Here is a 16,144-nt window from a genome sequence, read left to right on the forward strand (position 1 = left end):
GAGATCTAAAATAAGCAGGGCAAAAAAAAATTGGTTGTCGACGTCATGCTTATCTGGATTCCTCTCACACGCTCCGCTTTGTGAAGTGCGATTCCCTGTTACCTGATAGCATGTAGAGTGAAGTGGGACACGTGTTAACCCTCTGTTCTCCTCTCTGCTGTTTGCCTCCCCCCCCCCCTCCATAGCTCTTACTTATCCAATACCTCCTGTGTGGTTCATAAACTATTTACACCACCCTGCTCTTCCACCTACAGGCAGGATGTAATTGACACAAAGGATCTGTCTATTACAGCAACATCTGGGGCGGACTGATTGGTACATCGCTCTCCCGTTTTAGCCCTTTTCCTCTCTACCTCCCCCTTATTCTCTCTCTTTTTTCTGCCTTTTGCTCTCCTCAAAGTGATCTAAAAACACACGGCCAATGATATGACATTAACGCTCTTGATGGGAAATACCCTTGACACCGTTGCCCCCTCCGTGCTGCTCCAGGCCCTTTTCCTGCTAATCCCCCGTACGACTTGAAAAATGGTCTGCTCCACCCCTCATCCCGGGTGTATTGATCTCTCTCTCTCTCTCTCCACCGCGTATTCCTGGCGTGAGCGCGGCTCTTGTGTGTGCAGCGAGTGTAATGTCCTTCCTCTTACACAATCACACAACGGAGTGGTACTAATGTCACCAGACTGTACCTAAGATAATGGATCGTCCTCACTGTTACACGCAGGGCCCGGGGCATAAGTGCCTGGCCCTGGGAAATGTCAGCTGAATATCGGAGAGTGGCGCTGAGTGCTAAGAGTTAAGGGTGGGAGATATCTGTGATGGAGCCGTAGCAAAACACATTAAGCGCCGTGTACAAACCTATTAAGGGTGTGCATAAGGACGGGGATGGTGGACATGGAATTTATGGGTCTGGGGGGAAACAATTGTGAAAGTGAGATAATGGTCAGAGATTTGGGAAACAGACTAGACCGTCTGCACGCCGGCTTCATATATGGATCTTTTCATGTGAAATCAATGCAGTTGTGTTGATGGGTCGACTCTAACAGAGGGGACGTCTTTAGCTTCGTCAACCAAAACACACGGGGCTGGAAACGTCCAAGTAAACAAAACAAATTAAAACATTATCCAGATACTTTCCGAATTTAAGAAATCTAAAGTGATCTTCTACTCTGAATCTCTACAAGAAAGCATATAAGGATATTTACCAAAAACTATTCCTTTAATAACAATGACATTATGGAGTTTGTGAAGTTCAACTCGTGCTGTACAGTTGATAAATTGTATTATTCTCTCTGCACAGCCCTTCTTTTAGGGGCAGCAATAAATGATAAAATAAGAATATGCATTATTTCCTTTTCTTCCTTGAAAAAACTGGAATCATACTCTTTTTTTTATTGCCAATATACACGGGCATGTTATTTATATATACAGTATAAATAACGGAGCACCTCGGCGAGAGGCAAGGATTTCTTTCATCTCAGTTCAAGAAGCTTCAAAGAATTTTTTTGTGTGTTTTCCTTTTTCTTTTCCGATTCAACATGTGGATTTGATGCACTGGATGGAAAAACAAGGACCCTTACCTGCTCTTCAGATGCTGGATGCTGCCGAGACACTTGAAGCGACCGTTTACCATGATGGCCATGCGTGTGCACAGGGCCTCGCACTCCTCCATGCTATCGAAAGAAAGAAGGGGACATAAATGAGATGTAGCAGTAAAACCAGATATTTGGGCCCTTACTCTTATTTGGAGAGTAAGTTGCCTGGAGGCTCTCCAGCAGAGGGTGCTTACCAGCTTTCCCTATGGAGCACAACAGTGACTGGTCATTTTTAGTAATTTTCTCTGCTGACGTTTCAGGAAAACCTTATAAAAAAGAGTTTAAGTCTGAAACAAAGGAGACCAGCTACGATATGAATTGGGAACATAAAACCTTGGATTCAGAGCAAAAAAATTATATATATATATATAAGGCTGTGTACGTAATTATTTTTGGAATAAAGAGACTATGCATCCTACAAACCATTGCGAATTATCCCTTTCCAATGACTTCCGACGCGCCTTTCTTGAATATAACCTTGTTGTAGTGATTTTCACCTCTTTGGGCTTTTTTGCTCATTTCTTAAAAAAACCTGTTATAAAGGGAAATCATGGCTTCACTGTGGTAAATCCTCTGCTTGTAGCCAATGAGGTTCGTTGTGGTAAACATTTCGATGGTAACCTGGAGCTCCACGAGTCAGAGGCGTCACTGTTACACCTGAGGATTGTGGGTAGTGTCATATTTCTCCCTGACATTTTCTATGAACACAGTTGATATCATTTGGACTTCTACAGGAGAATATAACATTGCTTCACCTTGGATGGGTAATATTATGGCTGTCAATCAAAATCAATTGGGATTCTGACTTCTGGAACCAGTCACACCGTTGAGCTCTATTGCATCAGTAGAGTGAGTCAGTAATGTAATGTTGTTTTGCTACAGAAACGGAGGAGGCTCGCGAACAAAGACACCGAAGCATCTGAGGACACATTCAAACACATTGTGCGTCACATCAATTACGTTTAAACTCGATTTTTGACCCACAACAGACATTTAAGGGATTTTTGTGATGCCGGTCCTTCTCCTCCAACTACTATAATGTCCTCAATCCAAGACTAGAAGAAGAAAGGATACGAATCAATTTGAGACAACATAAACTTGCCTTATTTTGTTGATCTGTAGATACATAGAGACTTTTGCTTATTTACAGTTAAAGTTTGGGTTTCAGCATCTTACACGTCTACTTCAGCACCTCGGACAGAAAACATATTTGGTCATTAGAGGGACAGGAAGGGACCATCTGTAGTTTTTATCATCTCATTTTTCTTCTCTGTTGGTGCCGGAGTCATTTGTAGTGGAGGTGAAACCTGTGAGGCCCTTCTGAGGAATGGCACAATTAGGATTATGACTCCGTAAAACCTGGTGAATCTGCCACTTAACAAAAACACGAGCACCTGGCCGTGCCATGGACAATTGGATGCGGCTCTGCCACACTGGCCGGGACGAAAACAATTGCTTTTATTTCTCGATGAAGGCGACACGTGTAATAAGGGGAAATTATGTTCCAAAACAAAAACAGCAGCACAGATTATTCACGTGAACTGCCAGGAACACGGATAACACAAACGCTCGGGGCAATTTGGGAAAATGAACGGGAAAGTAAATCGTAAAAATGTTCCATATCTTCTCGGGCCATCAAGTTTTAAGTTTCACCCAAAAAAAAAAAAAGGAATTTAATTATATTTTCCTCACTGAAAACAGAGTTGTGAAAGTTAACTTTGCTCCAGGAAATCTTGGATAATGAAAAGACTCCAGCGCCGATATTGACAGTTTCTCTTTTCATGGTGAGAAAAAAAAAAAAGGCACCAGTCAGTCAATATGCCCTGATGCTTCATGAAAGCTTTCGAGCAGCAAATGTGTTTCTGGCAACAAATGGCAACTGCTACACAGGAAACAATATCTTTCAACTACAGTGGAACTCAAATCAATTATAATTGGGATATCGACGGTGCACATTCATTTTACGGACAATTTGGTGGCTCCGCTTTCTCTGTGACGAGTCCAAAACATTTGAGCGGGTGAAGTTTGAATCCATCAGAGACGATCAATAGATAAAGAGAGAGGGCGTTCACCTGTGTGAAGTGAGAATGACTGAGCGTCCCTCTCTGATGACACTCAGGATGCAGTCCCATAAGAAACGGCGGGCCTTCGGATCCATCCCAGTAGTCGGCTCATCCTGCGATAAACAGTTAGTCTTAAAAACAGTTTCTATTACATTTTACTTTGGTAATTTTGTTTTTGGTAATGTCACATCACGGTACATCGGTTATAGGAAAAAAATCTACTTTCAACACATCAGTTAATGTCAACCCAACTGAAAAATGTGGATTTCTCTATCGATATATGTGATAACATCAAAACATCATAAGAGGGAATAACTTGAACAATGCATCCAGTAATGGCCAGAAGACTAAGACCAGTACATTAACAGGATGCTTAATGTTCTTTTAATTTGTCATCCATCTGTGTTTGTGAACACACACATAAGAGGAGAGGCATTATGGACGGATGTAAGACACACACAGGCATTCAGTACATAGATAACATCTGAGTGATTCCAGAATATACACATGCAGACACAATGGAGACATATTCTGAAGCCATCGACACACACACACAGACACACACACACACACACAGTGTCACAGTGACTTGCTGTTTCTTTTTCCTCAGGGCTAGTCTGTCCATGCACGATTAGAGAGTGACAGTACTCAGTCCATTGCCTGGTTCTGTTCCAGGCCGGCTTCTCCCTCCGCTTGCAGAATCCTACAAATCCCATGGGGGCATTTCCATCACCGTGCCCAATGTGTCCCTGTGCAAACCCTACGTGGCACCGCCTCAAGGCCGGGCCTGGGCTCGGGCACAATGCTGAAACTGACACAGACACTGACAGCACATTATCCCGCTGCCTCAAAGTAAAGGCTCGCCATGCTCAGCCGAGTAAATAAGGAGGTTTAGGATAGGGGAGCTCTGCAGCCGGTGAACTGAGCCAGGAAGCAGAAATGGCTCGAGAGATAATTCAGTAAATGCCATTTATTATGGAACAGTCATTACACGATGAGAATTGTTAGAAGGGGCATTATTAGTGAATTCCAAGTGCAATTGTTTTCTGTTTATTTTACATTTTTGGGCCTAGTTATTTTAGTTGTAATGTCTAACATAACTATATATTATTTGTATTATTATTATTTTAAGGTTTTATTTAGGTTGATTCTGAAATTGTTGTTGTCTTTTTCTGTCTCTGTAATTCACCTCGAAATCATTGTAAGTACGTTTCACCCCTCGATATTTATCCAGTATATCTAAAGGTTTTAAAGTAAATTGAAAAAAATTTAAAACATTTACATGCAACACATTAAATGCAGACCTGTTTGACATTTGAAGTTATTAGAGGGTACAAATTGACAAAAACGTTTATTTTCAATTTTGTATTTCAGCTATATTTGATCATGTGGTTTAATGGGTGAAACCTGGATTGTAAGTTAAAATTTGCAATAATCGTAATGAAAATTCATACTTCAGGGAGCCCTCAAAGCCGCCATAACTTCCTCATTCCCATTAAAGCCACTTAATTAGAAGCATGTGACGCAATAAATTCTGAGTCATGCTTTCATTAATCTTCCATCAGTGAGAAAATGAGTTGTAAGTCCTGATGAATATGAATTGAATGCATACAGAGACTTCTGTGTTTTATGGTTCTTCCCTGAAAATGTGAATTAAAACATGACCAGTATGTGACCTCTGAAATCCCCTCCCCCCCCGCTCATCCACAAGTAATGTGCTTGTAATCCTCCAGCAAAGTCACGGAGGATTTGCAAATTTCACCCATAACTTATTTTTCTCTACTTCCCTTTTTAGAAAGCATACGTTTCATACGCATAAATTCCTGCACTCCATCATCTTCTGTGTTTGGACAGAGGAAGAACTGATCTGCTGTAATCCCAACATCTGCACCACATAAATATTGATTCAAAGCATTACACTCTTTAAGTCTTAATAACACAGAAGCGTATCGCGTTTTCGCCGTGTACGACATCAATGAAGCGGGAGCTCACCAGAAAGATGACTGGAGGACAGCCGATCAGGGCTATGGCCGTGGAAAGTTTGCGCTTGTTCCCACCGCTGTAGGTCCCTGCCGATTTGTTGGAATATTTGACGAGCCCCAACTTCTGGATTCCCCACTCTGCCACCTTTTGAAGAGGGAAAAAAAAAGAAAAGAGAAAGGGTTCGCTGCTTTTCTGCGGTGGATATTTTGGCTTGGATCTCCTTTGCATTTAAGCTCTGTGGCTTTCAAGGACAAAGCATGACAGCTGGCATCGCTGTAAGACCCTAATCACAGGCTGCTGAGGTACTTTACTGTTCCCCCTGCTATTTCTACAATGTCTCGTCAAACTATCCGGGGTAACGCCCGTGTGCACGATATCGCCAGGTCTGAAATTACATGTTGACGTCTCAAATTTTCGAATATGATGACGCAAACGTTCGATTGAAGGATCGCCACCAAACCGGCGATACCACAATGGGCCACAGAAAAAATCAAGAGCTCTGCTAGCAGCTCAGAATCAGGTCGCAAGCTACAAGATCAAAGCCTTGGCGCTGAGTTTAAGGCCTTTGGTCGCCGCCAGCGTCTTCCCTCGTTTGATCTCACTGTTGTAGAGGCGGGCGGTGCGGGAGGAGTGCAGGGAGGCCGCACAGGGCAGGCCACACCACTAGGCATGCTGAATAATGTAGAGCCGCAACCCACAGCTGCTGCTTCTCCACCACTGGCCATTTTTCATTATGTATGGCTTCTCCCATTGAGGTCATCTATCACTTTGACGCGTGCTTCAGCTTCAGCCCCTGCACTCCCTTCCATTTGATGGTTTGAAAAAGGAATAAATAAAATAACAATAAAAATATTCTGAAGGGAAATGAACATATCTTGAAATAATACATCTGTGCTTTCAAATGTTACTCGTATTCCTGCTATTTCGCTTCAAGAGTAAAACAGTCGGCGAACTTGTTTTTATTTAAATCTAGTAGTAGCGGAGGAATGGATGGTTACCATGGCGACCTCGTGCTCTGGCACTCCTCGTAACCTGCCGTAAAACTCCAGATGTTCCCGTCCTGTGAGCAGGTCATCAATGGCGTCAAACTGGGGACAGTAGCCCATGTTCTGGTGCACCTCGCTCATCTCCGTCCGTATGCTGTGGAAGAGAACACCAGGCCATCAATGTTTCAGGTAGAGATTCTGAGAGAGATACTGTATTAAATTCTTCTAGCGAGACAGAGAGTGGGATATGAAATATACATCGGAAGCAGTCCTAGGGCCGAGAAACACACACACACACACACACACACACTCCATTCAAGCTCCCTGTTTCATTTCAAAGAGAAGTCTGATTAAAATTGATCTGCTTGGAAAGATTCATCAAATATTCACAATAACTTAGCAAGAAAATCAGAGCTGAGAGAGTGAAAGTCCATTTTTCCAAATCTCCCAAACTAACTGGGAGAAGCTGAGCGGCTGATTTGTACATTCTGGTCTCCAGTAAGTGTCCAACCCCCCCCCACTTAAAAATCTCTGTGTTGGAAACAAAAAGCCAGACAGAGAAACAAACAAACAAACAAACAAACAAACAAACGCCAAAAATCCCATCTCTGAAATCATTTCCAGGCATGCAGCTCCATGCACACCAACAGGCCCCCTCTAGAGGCAGGGGAACAATGGCAGCAGGACGAAAACATGCCCTTTCTGCAATCTACAATATTAATACTTTCACCACCTGCAGGGGACAAATGCTGCAGCTGATGTTTTCCTCCTTTTTATCGATGCTTTGTTTTTTCAGAGATAATATTGGATCCATTTTTCCACCCCAAACGTCATTTTCCTGGAGCAGTGGTCGGCCTCGGGGAGGCTCAATGTGATTTGATGTGTTCGCAGGCTGCTACATCTCAACGAGGAAGAGAACTAAAAGCTTTACTCATACGACATTATGTTTTGTTTTAGATTTGATAATGGTTTGTGCGGTAAGGGCAGTTCAGCCTTTTCAGGACACAACACATCACATCACGTCACTAGCTCCGTCTTTTCAGTGTGGTAGTACGAGCTGGACAGATTCTGCTGCTGTGCGTCAAACAGAGAATTGACCTTTTACGATAAAATGTAAGTGTCCTGCCCAAACTAGAGTCATCCATGTTCTCACAGTCATATAACTGCTGCCACGTTTGCTTAAAAATGATCATAATGACGCATCTATGGAAATGCTTTGAGCTGTAAACTAAATAATATGACAGTTCTTTGATTGAATATGTCATGCTGCTTTTAATATTGCATTTATGACGCCACCCGGTGTTTCAAACCGTCTTGGACTTTGCAGGGGACAACCGTTTGGGTAGGTAGGCGTGTTTAAGCTCCGCCTCCCAGCACTGCCTTACGCCCTGAAAAATACACACGCAAAGTGTGAAGCCGATAAAATGAATGGTTCATTAGGTATTCGTTCCACATACTGACCAAGATTCCTGGAATTATGAGATAGATATGTCTAACAGTTTAACAAATATGTATATATATTAGAAACTTAACCAAATATAAAAGTTTGCAGCAGGGAGCACAGCCTGCCGCGCTCTGCTCCGTCTTCCAGCACCTTACCAATTTACCCATTATACGTTGTATATACAGTGTCGAGGAAAAGCACGAACCCTTTTGAATTATCTGGTTTTCTGCATGAGTTGGTCAAAATATGTGCGTAAGGTAATAACGCACAGACAATTAGAATCTTTCACAGCCATTAAGCATTCACAGTGCAGCTGGAAGAAAAGGCAGTGGACCCTTAGGTTGAGTAACTGGTTGAATCTCCTTCGGCAGCAATAACCTCAAACAAGAGCTTCTAGACACGGATCAGAACTGAACCACAGTCAGGAGGATCACTCAGAACATTATTCCAATCCCAGAGTGAGATGCTCTCCTCCAATTGCAATTCCACACAACCTCTGTTGGGTTCGGACTCTGATCAGATTGTGTTTAAAATCATTCTGTACTAGATGTATTTTGTTGTTTTGGGTCAATCTTCTGCTACATCACCAAACTTCAACACCCTGACATTATTCTATAAGATGTTCGAATGATGTCGAGCTGTTCAGGCCCAGAACTTCACTGCCGAGATTATTATTTCTTTTTACTTTCCAGTGGCCCTTTTTTACTTCATGCAAAAATACTGCATTTTCTTCAAAAACAATTCAACCATGCTTTCATCTGTCCACAAAACATTTTTCCCAGTAGCATTGTGGAGTCTCCAGGCTCTTTGGCAAACTTTAAGCACCCGGTGATGGGTTTATTTTGGAGAACAGCTTCCTCATTCTCTCATACATGGTGTCCATGTTACGACTCATGAGCAGAGATGTTAACCAGCTGCCAATGACGCCGTGAGCTGTTACTCCGAGGTTCTTCTCATTCTCTTTGAGCAGCTGCATTGTGTGTTCAGTGAATTCTTAAGACACAAGAGCATCTTTTGTAAACAATCAGGACCCAAATGCAGATGCGAAACGAGGACAGATCCAATGAACATGTCCTGATTGTGACTTACGAGCAGGTGAACAGGCAGGAAGTAGAATCCAGAAACTTAAAAGGCTGCAGGCAGAATATCGGGAGGACAAGCAGTGGAAAACTCAAACAAACTGACGAGAGGAGCTGGTGAACAAACACTCAATGCACAGAGTTAAGCAGGTGAAACTAGTTAAGGCGAGGCAGGTCATCAAGGAAGTAAGAGACACAGGTAAGGAAAGATGTTTCAAAATAAAATAATGGACTCGTGCAAAAATAAAAACAAACGCAAGGAAAACGACACAGTCAAACACAATGAGTCCAACAAAAATAAATTGGAAAAATATTACAGTAGCCACAGGACTAGCAAAAGATACAATTCATTTTTCTTGCCACTCTATGTTTGACCTAAAAAATGTGTAAAAAGATATTATTGTATTGTGTTATACAGCAAAGTTTTGAGGTGCTGGAGGTAGAGCTATTTCTTTTTTTACCTTTGCACAGGCTTGTTGTTTTCCTTTCCACTTTCAGTCTGTATGCTAAACTATGTCAATTTCAATGTTTCAATATCTCTATATGTGAAACTGGTAGATTCAGCTGCTGAATGTTTTTCCTAGTTTACAATATATAAGTTTTTTATATTTCCCTCGTGTTTACAATGATGGTATTTTTATTTTTCCTCGTGTTGACCCCATTCTTCTAAATTGCCCCATGTTTGTATTGCTCCTATTTTTCTATTTCCCAATGTTTAGATTGCATGTTACATATTTTTTACTATTTTATTCTGATGCGCCAAATCCTGTCTATTCTGTTATGCTGCTGTACCACTGCTAATTTATTGGTATTGATAATTACAATCAGCTTTGTTGACAACAGGACAACAGAAACCTAACAAATACGTTACAAAACTGTGCAAGAATAATTCAATGAGGGGGGGTGGATGGTCCAGACTGTACTGCACAATGGCATGTGTAAAGAAATATATAGAGTATAAAGGAGTATACACCATAAACGTATACACAAAGAGATTGAGTCCACGGGGTTCTGTATGTTGTAAACAGTAAAGGTCGTGCAGAGATGCGATAAAAGTAGTGGGGCAACAAAAGTGGTGATAAAGAAATGATTATTGAATCTGCTCACCAGCCGTGGCTTCATATTTATCATACTGGTATCAACACGCTCTTCAGAATCTCAACTTAGCTGCACAGTCTCCTGCTCCTGTCAGGTTGTTCCTCGACTTTTACAAGACTCCGTTCGATGAGTCACTCCTGCTGGTTGCCGGTGAGCACTGCAAGTAGCCAGCTTTACTTTTTAGCATTCAGCGGAGTTGCGCCGGGCGGTAAACAGACGGACAGCTTTTCCGTGTGAGCTCACAATCACAAATAAGACACGGGATTGTCTGGAGATCTGAGACTTCAATTTAAGAGACGCTGCTTATTCTCCTCTGCCGATCACTCTACATGCCGATGCGCAGAAGGCATAATGAGCTGAATGCAGAGGAGGCGTATTCACATCTGTTTTTCTCTCTTTTCACGTTTTGTTCCCGCTGAAGGTCTCTGGGATCTTGCTTTGATCCGCGTTACCCACATTAATCAACATTAACAATGCGTTGTTAGGCCCTGCTCCGTTCAGCTCCTCTTCTTTGTCAAATACCAGATTTATACGAGAACAACTGTGGCAACCGTCTGATGCACAACCCAACCGCAGCTCACGCTCAACCACGCTGGGATGTGCTGCCTCGCAGGTGCACGCCGAAGCACAGGAACACAACTTGTTTGTTCCTAAAAATAAGGAAGAGAAAGCCTTCCTTCGCTCAAGTGCTTGAATCACATATTGATGCTGTCAAGGTATTTTTTGACATGTACAAAGATTCCTCACGACTGATTCCGCAAAGCAGGAACAGAAGAAAAACAGAGCGGGGTACAGGGCGAAGATGTGAACAGGAATGATATATGCGAAAGAGGGAGCAGGAAGAAAGACAGAGAGCAGAGTCTTCAGCATTTCTGAGGATATTGCAGTGAGGAGACATGAGAGAGGCAAAGTTGAAAAGGACGGAGACGGCAGAATGTACGAGACATCGAAACTACCTTGCAGAGGGAAAAAAAACAGTGTGTGAGAGATAGAGGAGTAGAAAGCTGTGTTTCGCAGAACAAGAGGAGCTCAGGAAAGGGTGTCAGCTATGAGAAAAAAACGCTCCTCAGCTCGATCCCCACCTGAGCAGCCATCTTGGGTGGCTAATTATGATGAGTTACTTGCACTAGCGGGAGTTAGCACCTCACCTGTATCCATTTAGGACGGCCTCTCCACCAGAGACCGGGATATCTCCTGTCAGCATCTTGAACGTGGTAGTTTTCCCAGCCCCATTGATTCCCAGCAAGCCGAAACACTGGGGAGGCGTCGATTGGGCAAAACAGTGTTATGTAGAGACAAGCATCATTGGAAAACAAACAGTAGGGAAACTTCTGCTGGGAGACATTTCAAATATCGTGTACGCAGAATAAAGTTTCTCTATGGAGTGTGCAAATATTGTAACTACTGTCCACATGATTATAGTTTAGAGAATGCATGACTAGTTCAATGTTTAGCAAAATAACAAATATTTCACGGTATGTCTGTACACAAACAAAACGACAGACACTAAATCAACACGGCAAACACACAGTGTAGCAGAAAAGAACGTTCCCTACAGCATTCCTCCTTGCTTGTGTAAATTGCGACAACAAACACTGTCCTCGCTCCTTCTCTTCTCCCAGATGCTGCTGATTTTTACTTCACCCCCGGCACCCCGGCGGCCACGTGACCCGCCCGAGGTGCTCCGGCTCGGGCATAAATATTTGATTCCCGTCATTCATTGATCCCCCGCTTGTTTGTGACCCGCGCTTGTGAATGCAAGAGAGGACGGGCTAAGCTCGATGTAAATAATGCATGGAAATGCGGTGTGTGATCAGCAGAGTCCCGTGAATCACAATACTCCGCTGGCATTTACACTGGGCTTTGGGTAAACAGTGGCAGAGAGGATGGATATCAGCACAGAGCCCACCAATCACGACTTCCTGTCAGCATTTGGGATTATGTTTAAAGCAGGCTTCCGGCAGTACAGTGTGTGTGTGTGTTAGAGAGAGAGAGAGAGGGCGAGAGAGAGAGAGAGAGAGAGAGAGAGAGAGAGAGAGAGAGAGAGGCATGTGTAATATATAGCATGGTAATGAGGAAGGATGCTTTACTCAGACTATTTGAAGGTTTCTCGGTCCAAAGTTTTGTATTTGGTTGTTTCCTTCAGCCAATTTATACATGTACTGAACTTAACATCGCTGGGCCCTAAAGCCCTTCGCTCTGCAATGCTCTTCTCTTGGCCTTATTGTGTGTTTTTAGCTCACACATGCTTGGAAGCAGCATAATGCAAGAAAACCAGCCGGATAAGGAGATTAGTGCTCCTTCCAAACACCTTCTCTCAGCAGTGTTTGGGAAGAAATTTGAGATTTGACTCAGTCTGAGGAGAGATTGAACCAAACAACAACTCAAATCTTCAGACAAAGCCCGCTCAGACAATCTCTGTCCATTGGCTGTGTGTGTGTCAATATTTTACAATTATTATCTTCCATGAGGGTTTTGTTGGTGAATTTCAGAAGTTATCAAATGTGCAAATGTGACAAAGTCTTCCTCCATGTGGCTGGAACAGTGTGTTGTGTGATTCGGCAGCAGTTGTCTCACCTCTGCAGCAGGTACGCCCACGCATAGCCTGTCCACAGCGGGGGTGCTCTTCCGAGAGTATACCTGCAGGGAGAGGGGCGATAAAATGAATCAAGCAGCCAGACAGAGAAAGAGGCAGAGGAGGCAGGGGATGGGTGGGGAGCAGACAGTGAGGAAGATAACTGAGAGGAAGGCATGAGAAAAATATGGAGCGATAGAGCAGAGCAGCAGGGAAGAGGTGAGATGGAAGAAGCAGGTGGAGAGAGAAAGAAGGGGAAAAGACAGAGAAGGTGAAGGAAACTAATTTTAACCAGAAGGGATCATTTGCAACATTTAGGATGAGCCAGATGGTATTAAAAAAAAAACAGTGAGACACTTGCATGGAGGGAGAGGCAATAGGAATATAAATATGAGGCAATTATAAAAAGGCATCAAGAACAAATGTATATACAGAACATCCGAAAATATAAATGAAGCACTTAGGCCGATAAAAACTGCCATGGCAAAGAAATATGGCTAAACCAGAACTGTACTCAAAAAAGCACCTATAACAAGGCTGAACAATCCTACATGAATTTATAAAGTTGTGTATGAAAAGTGGTCTGATAACCGATTTGTCATAAGACATAGTTAAATAAAGTGCTATCAAATAAACCGATAAACCAATAAAGTGACAGGGGTAAAAACTTCCCCTCCTCGCCGGAGGAAAAGAGAAAGGATCTCACCTTTCAGGACAAAGAGGAGAATGAAACTTCTCACATTCTGACTGTGAGTCAGTATCCTGCTAAGATCATATAGCGGCACTGGAAATGAGAAAGCGCTTGATGTCTCTCACATCTCACTTGAGAAACTTTTCCACGCTGCATCCATTTCCTCCCACGCTGACCAGCCTCCTCCCTGCAAGTTTCCACTCTAATCTATATCATCTGAAAAAAACCTCCAGCAGAGGAGGTAAAGAAAACCTCCACTCAAAGTGAAGAGGATTCATGAAGAAGTGGAAAAACAGGCAAATACTCAACAAAATGAGTTACTGCACGAGGGCTTTTTCCACATCCAAGACAATGTAAAGGTTTGATATATTTTTCAAAGTGGCTTGAAAGCAGCCTCGTCTTGCTCCAGTACAAAAAAACAAGATGAGGGCTTTGTTGTTGTTGCCGAGTGTGACAGTTTAGACATTTAACATCAAGGACAGATCTGTGCCCCTTTGAGTTACGAAAGAGTGACGACCTTTTAGCTGCTTTTCAAAGTTTTGAAAAAAAGTTGAAAACACAACTTCTCTAAACGCCGCGCGCGTGTTTCCGTGTCAGAGACTGAAACAAAGAACGTTCAGTGACGGAAAAGTGACAGCTACCTTTCTCAGTACATTTCCTGTGTATCGTTTTCCTAAACACCAACAGCCATCCACCGTCAGAAAGAGTCGGCTGTCGCAAATGTGTCCGCAACGCTGCCGGGCGAAATGTAAATTTAGAACTGCCACTTCAAACCTCACATGACATTGTATTTATTACACAGTTGGCACATCAAAAGCATCTGATAAAAGCCGGAGTTGCATAGATCCATCATTCCCTCTGTGCCATCTGGCAGCTGCACTCAGCACTTATCAACCTGTGTTACCCACTGCACTTTTTAGTGGTAGTTTGCAGCACTAAAGCTACATCAAAGATCCGATACGTGTACGGAGGAAGGCAATTAAAGGATAATTCTCCTCTGACTCGAGCACCACGGCAGCTGTCTTGATAAGCAGGCCGACGTCTAATCAGATGAGACAGTCGAGAGAACGCCATGGCAGGAGTGGAGAATCTCTTAAATGTAGATACGGGTTTGAAAATCTCGAGCTTTGGGCTCTGGATGCCACACGTCAGGAGGTAAAACATGACACTGACACCGCTTTATGTAGAAGGAGCCGACAACGCGTGGTCCATCAAGTCCAGCCGTGACAAATATGTGGTGTTATCTTAACTCACCCAAAGACAGTCGCAGGTCATCTTCTCACTCTTTAAATAACTGACCAAAAGTATTTCTAAAATACGAATTTATACAAATAATACCATGAGGGAAAATGATGGACATAATAAAGAATGGCTAAAGATATATATTTTGTGGATAAAAACCCAGAAATACAAAAAAACTAATAACTAAGATCAATAAAGACTGAGAAACCTCTCAGAAAATAAATGGTTTCTTCCTGAGCTCTCATCATTTAAGTCCCTCTGATTTACTTAAATAGCCACAGTGCTAATTATCAAGGGAACATATGCAGCGAGGCACCAAAACAATTTCAACAACTATAAATAGTAATATTAAAGCAATAATGATGATAGACTGATATGTAATTTAGAATAAGTGTATCTTTTGTGTATTACTGTCAAGATTCATCTGCACAATCCCTCTATAAGCAACAGGTTTCCGTAGCTGACACATGAGGCTCACAACAAGGGGGGAAATATACATTATTAATATAATAATAACAAAAACTGAGCACCCGTGTGGAGAGACAAATATACACATGAAAGGATGAAATTGTGTAGAATAGAGGTCACAACATATTGGCATTTGAAAATGTTTGCTGTCCTGACGCTGAATAAAAAGAAATATCCACAGTAAATATAATGGCAACTTGTGCTGAGGACGATGGGAAAAAACAACAAACCTTTTTTCACCCCATTGTTTGTTTGAAAGTTTTAAGCTCAGCACAGATGCCCTGTGGAGTTTTCTTGTTTGTGTGTGTCAATTATCCTTTAGCTATGGTGAATATGTTTACTTCCCCATTAATGGTATTGGATATATGCGTCAAAAACTAAAGCTGATGTGCAGTATGAAAATAAATATTATATCGACCAGCACTGGGAATGTACTCGCAGCGTGCCAAGATGCATCTCGTCAACCCCGAGACACAGGGTTCCTTAAGACTTCCTCTGTCAGCTTAGTGAGTGACTGGAAGGTAAAGTGACAGCACTGGGCCTGGAAGACACTCGCAGACGGACACACCTCCATTACAGTCGCCATCGATTACGGTGCCGATGCTAATGCAGCAGCTAAGTGGAGGCTAGCAGGTGGGGCCCATTGCAGATCTCTGCTGCTTAGAGCCGCGAGGAAAAGGAAGGGGAGGAGCAGGATCCTGACACATGATTGATGGCCTGTCGATCGCTTCAGAGGCATGTTTAGATTTATGATGGGCCCGGCCTGTGGCGCGTGGCCACCGCAGCCACGCGCTCATTGATCAATTTGTTATCTGCACCCCAAATGGATGGGGCACAGCTGTGGTGGGAGTCAATGAGGGCAGCGCAGGAGGAATCCTGATGCCTTCTGCCACTGTTTCGTGTGATGATGGGCCACTGCGTCT

The 16,144-nt window shown here is 42.9% G+C and overlaps 1 protein-coding gene across 1 annotated transcript in view; it reads right to left on the reverse strand.

Annotated features, from left to right (window-relative positions):
• LOC118102796 (phospholipid-transporting ATPase ABCA1) overlaps nt 1–16,144 on the reverse strand; it is a 164,233-nt gene that overhangs the window by 40,449 nt on the left and 107,640 nt on the right. Inside the window, exons 44-49 of the mRNA XM_035149312.2 lie at nt 12,823–12,885; nt 11,394–11,500; nt 6,637–6,778; nt 5,648–5,782; nt 3,665–3,768; nt 1,578–1,670 (exon numbers count right to left, since the gene is read on the reverse strand). Of these exons, the coding sequence (XP_035005203.1) occupies nt 1,578–1,670; nt 3,665–3,768; nt 5,648–5,782; nt 6,637–6,778; nt 11,394–11,500; nt 12,823–12,885 (644 nt within the window). The remainder of the gene's footprint in view (nt 1–1,577; nt 1,671–3,664; nt 3,769–5,647; nt 5,783–6,636; nt 6,779–11,393; nt 11,501–12,822; nt 12,886–16,144) is intronic.

Source organism: Hippoglossus stenolepis, chromosome 23 (assembly GCF_022539355.2).
Source record: "Hippoglossus stenolepis isolate QCI-W04-F060 chromosome 23, HSTE1.2, whole genome shotgun sequence".
Taxonomy (NCBI): domain Eukaryota; kingdom Metazoa; phylum Chordata; class Actinopteri; order Pleuronectiformes; family Pleuronectidae; genus Hippoglossus; species Hippoglossus stenolepis.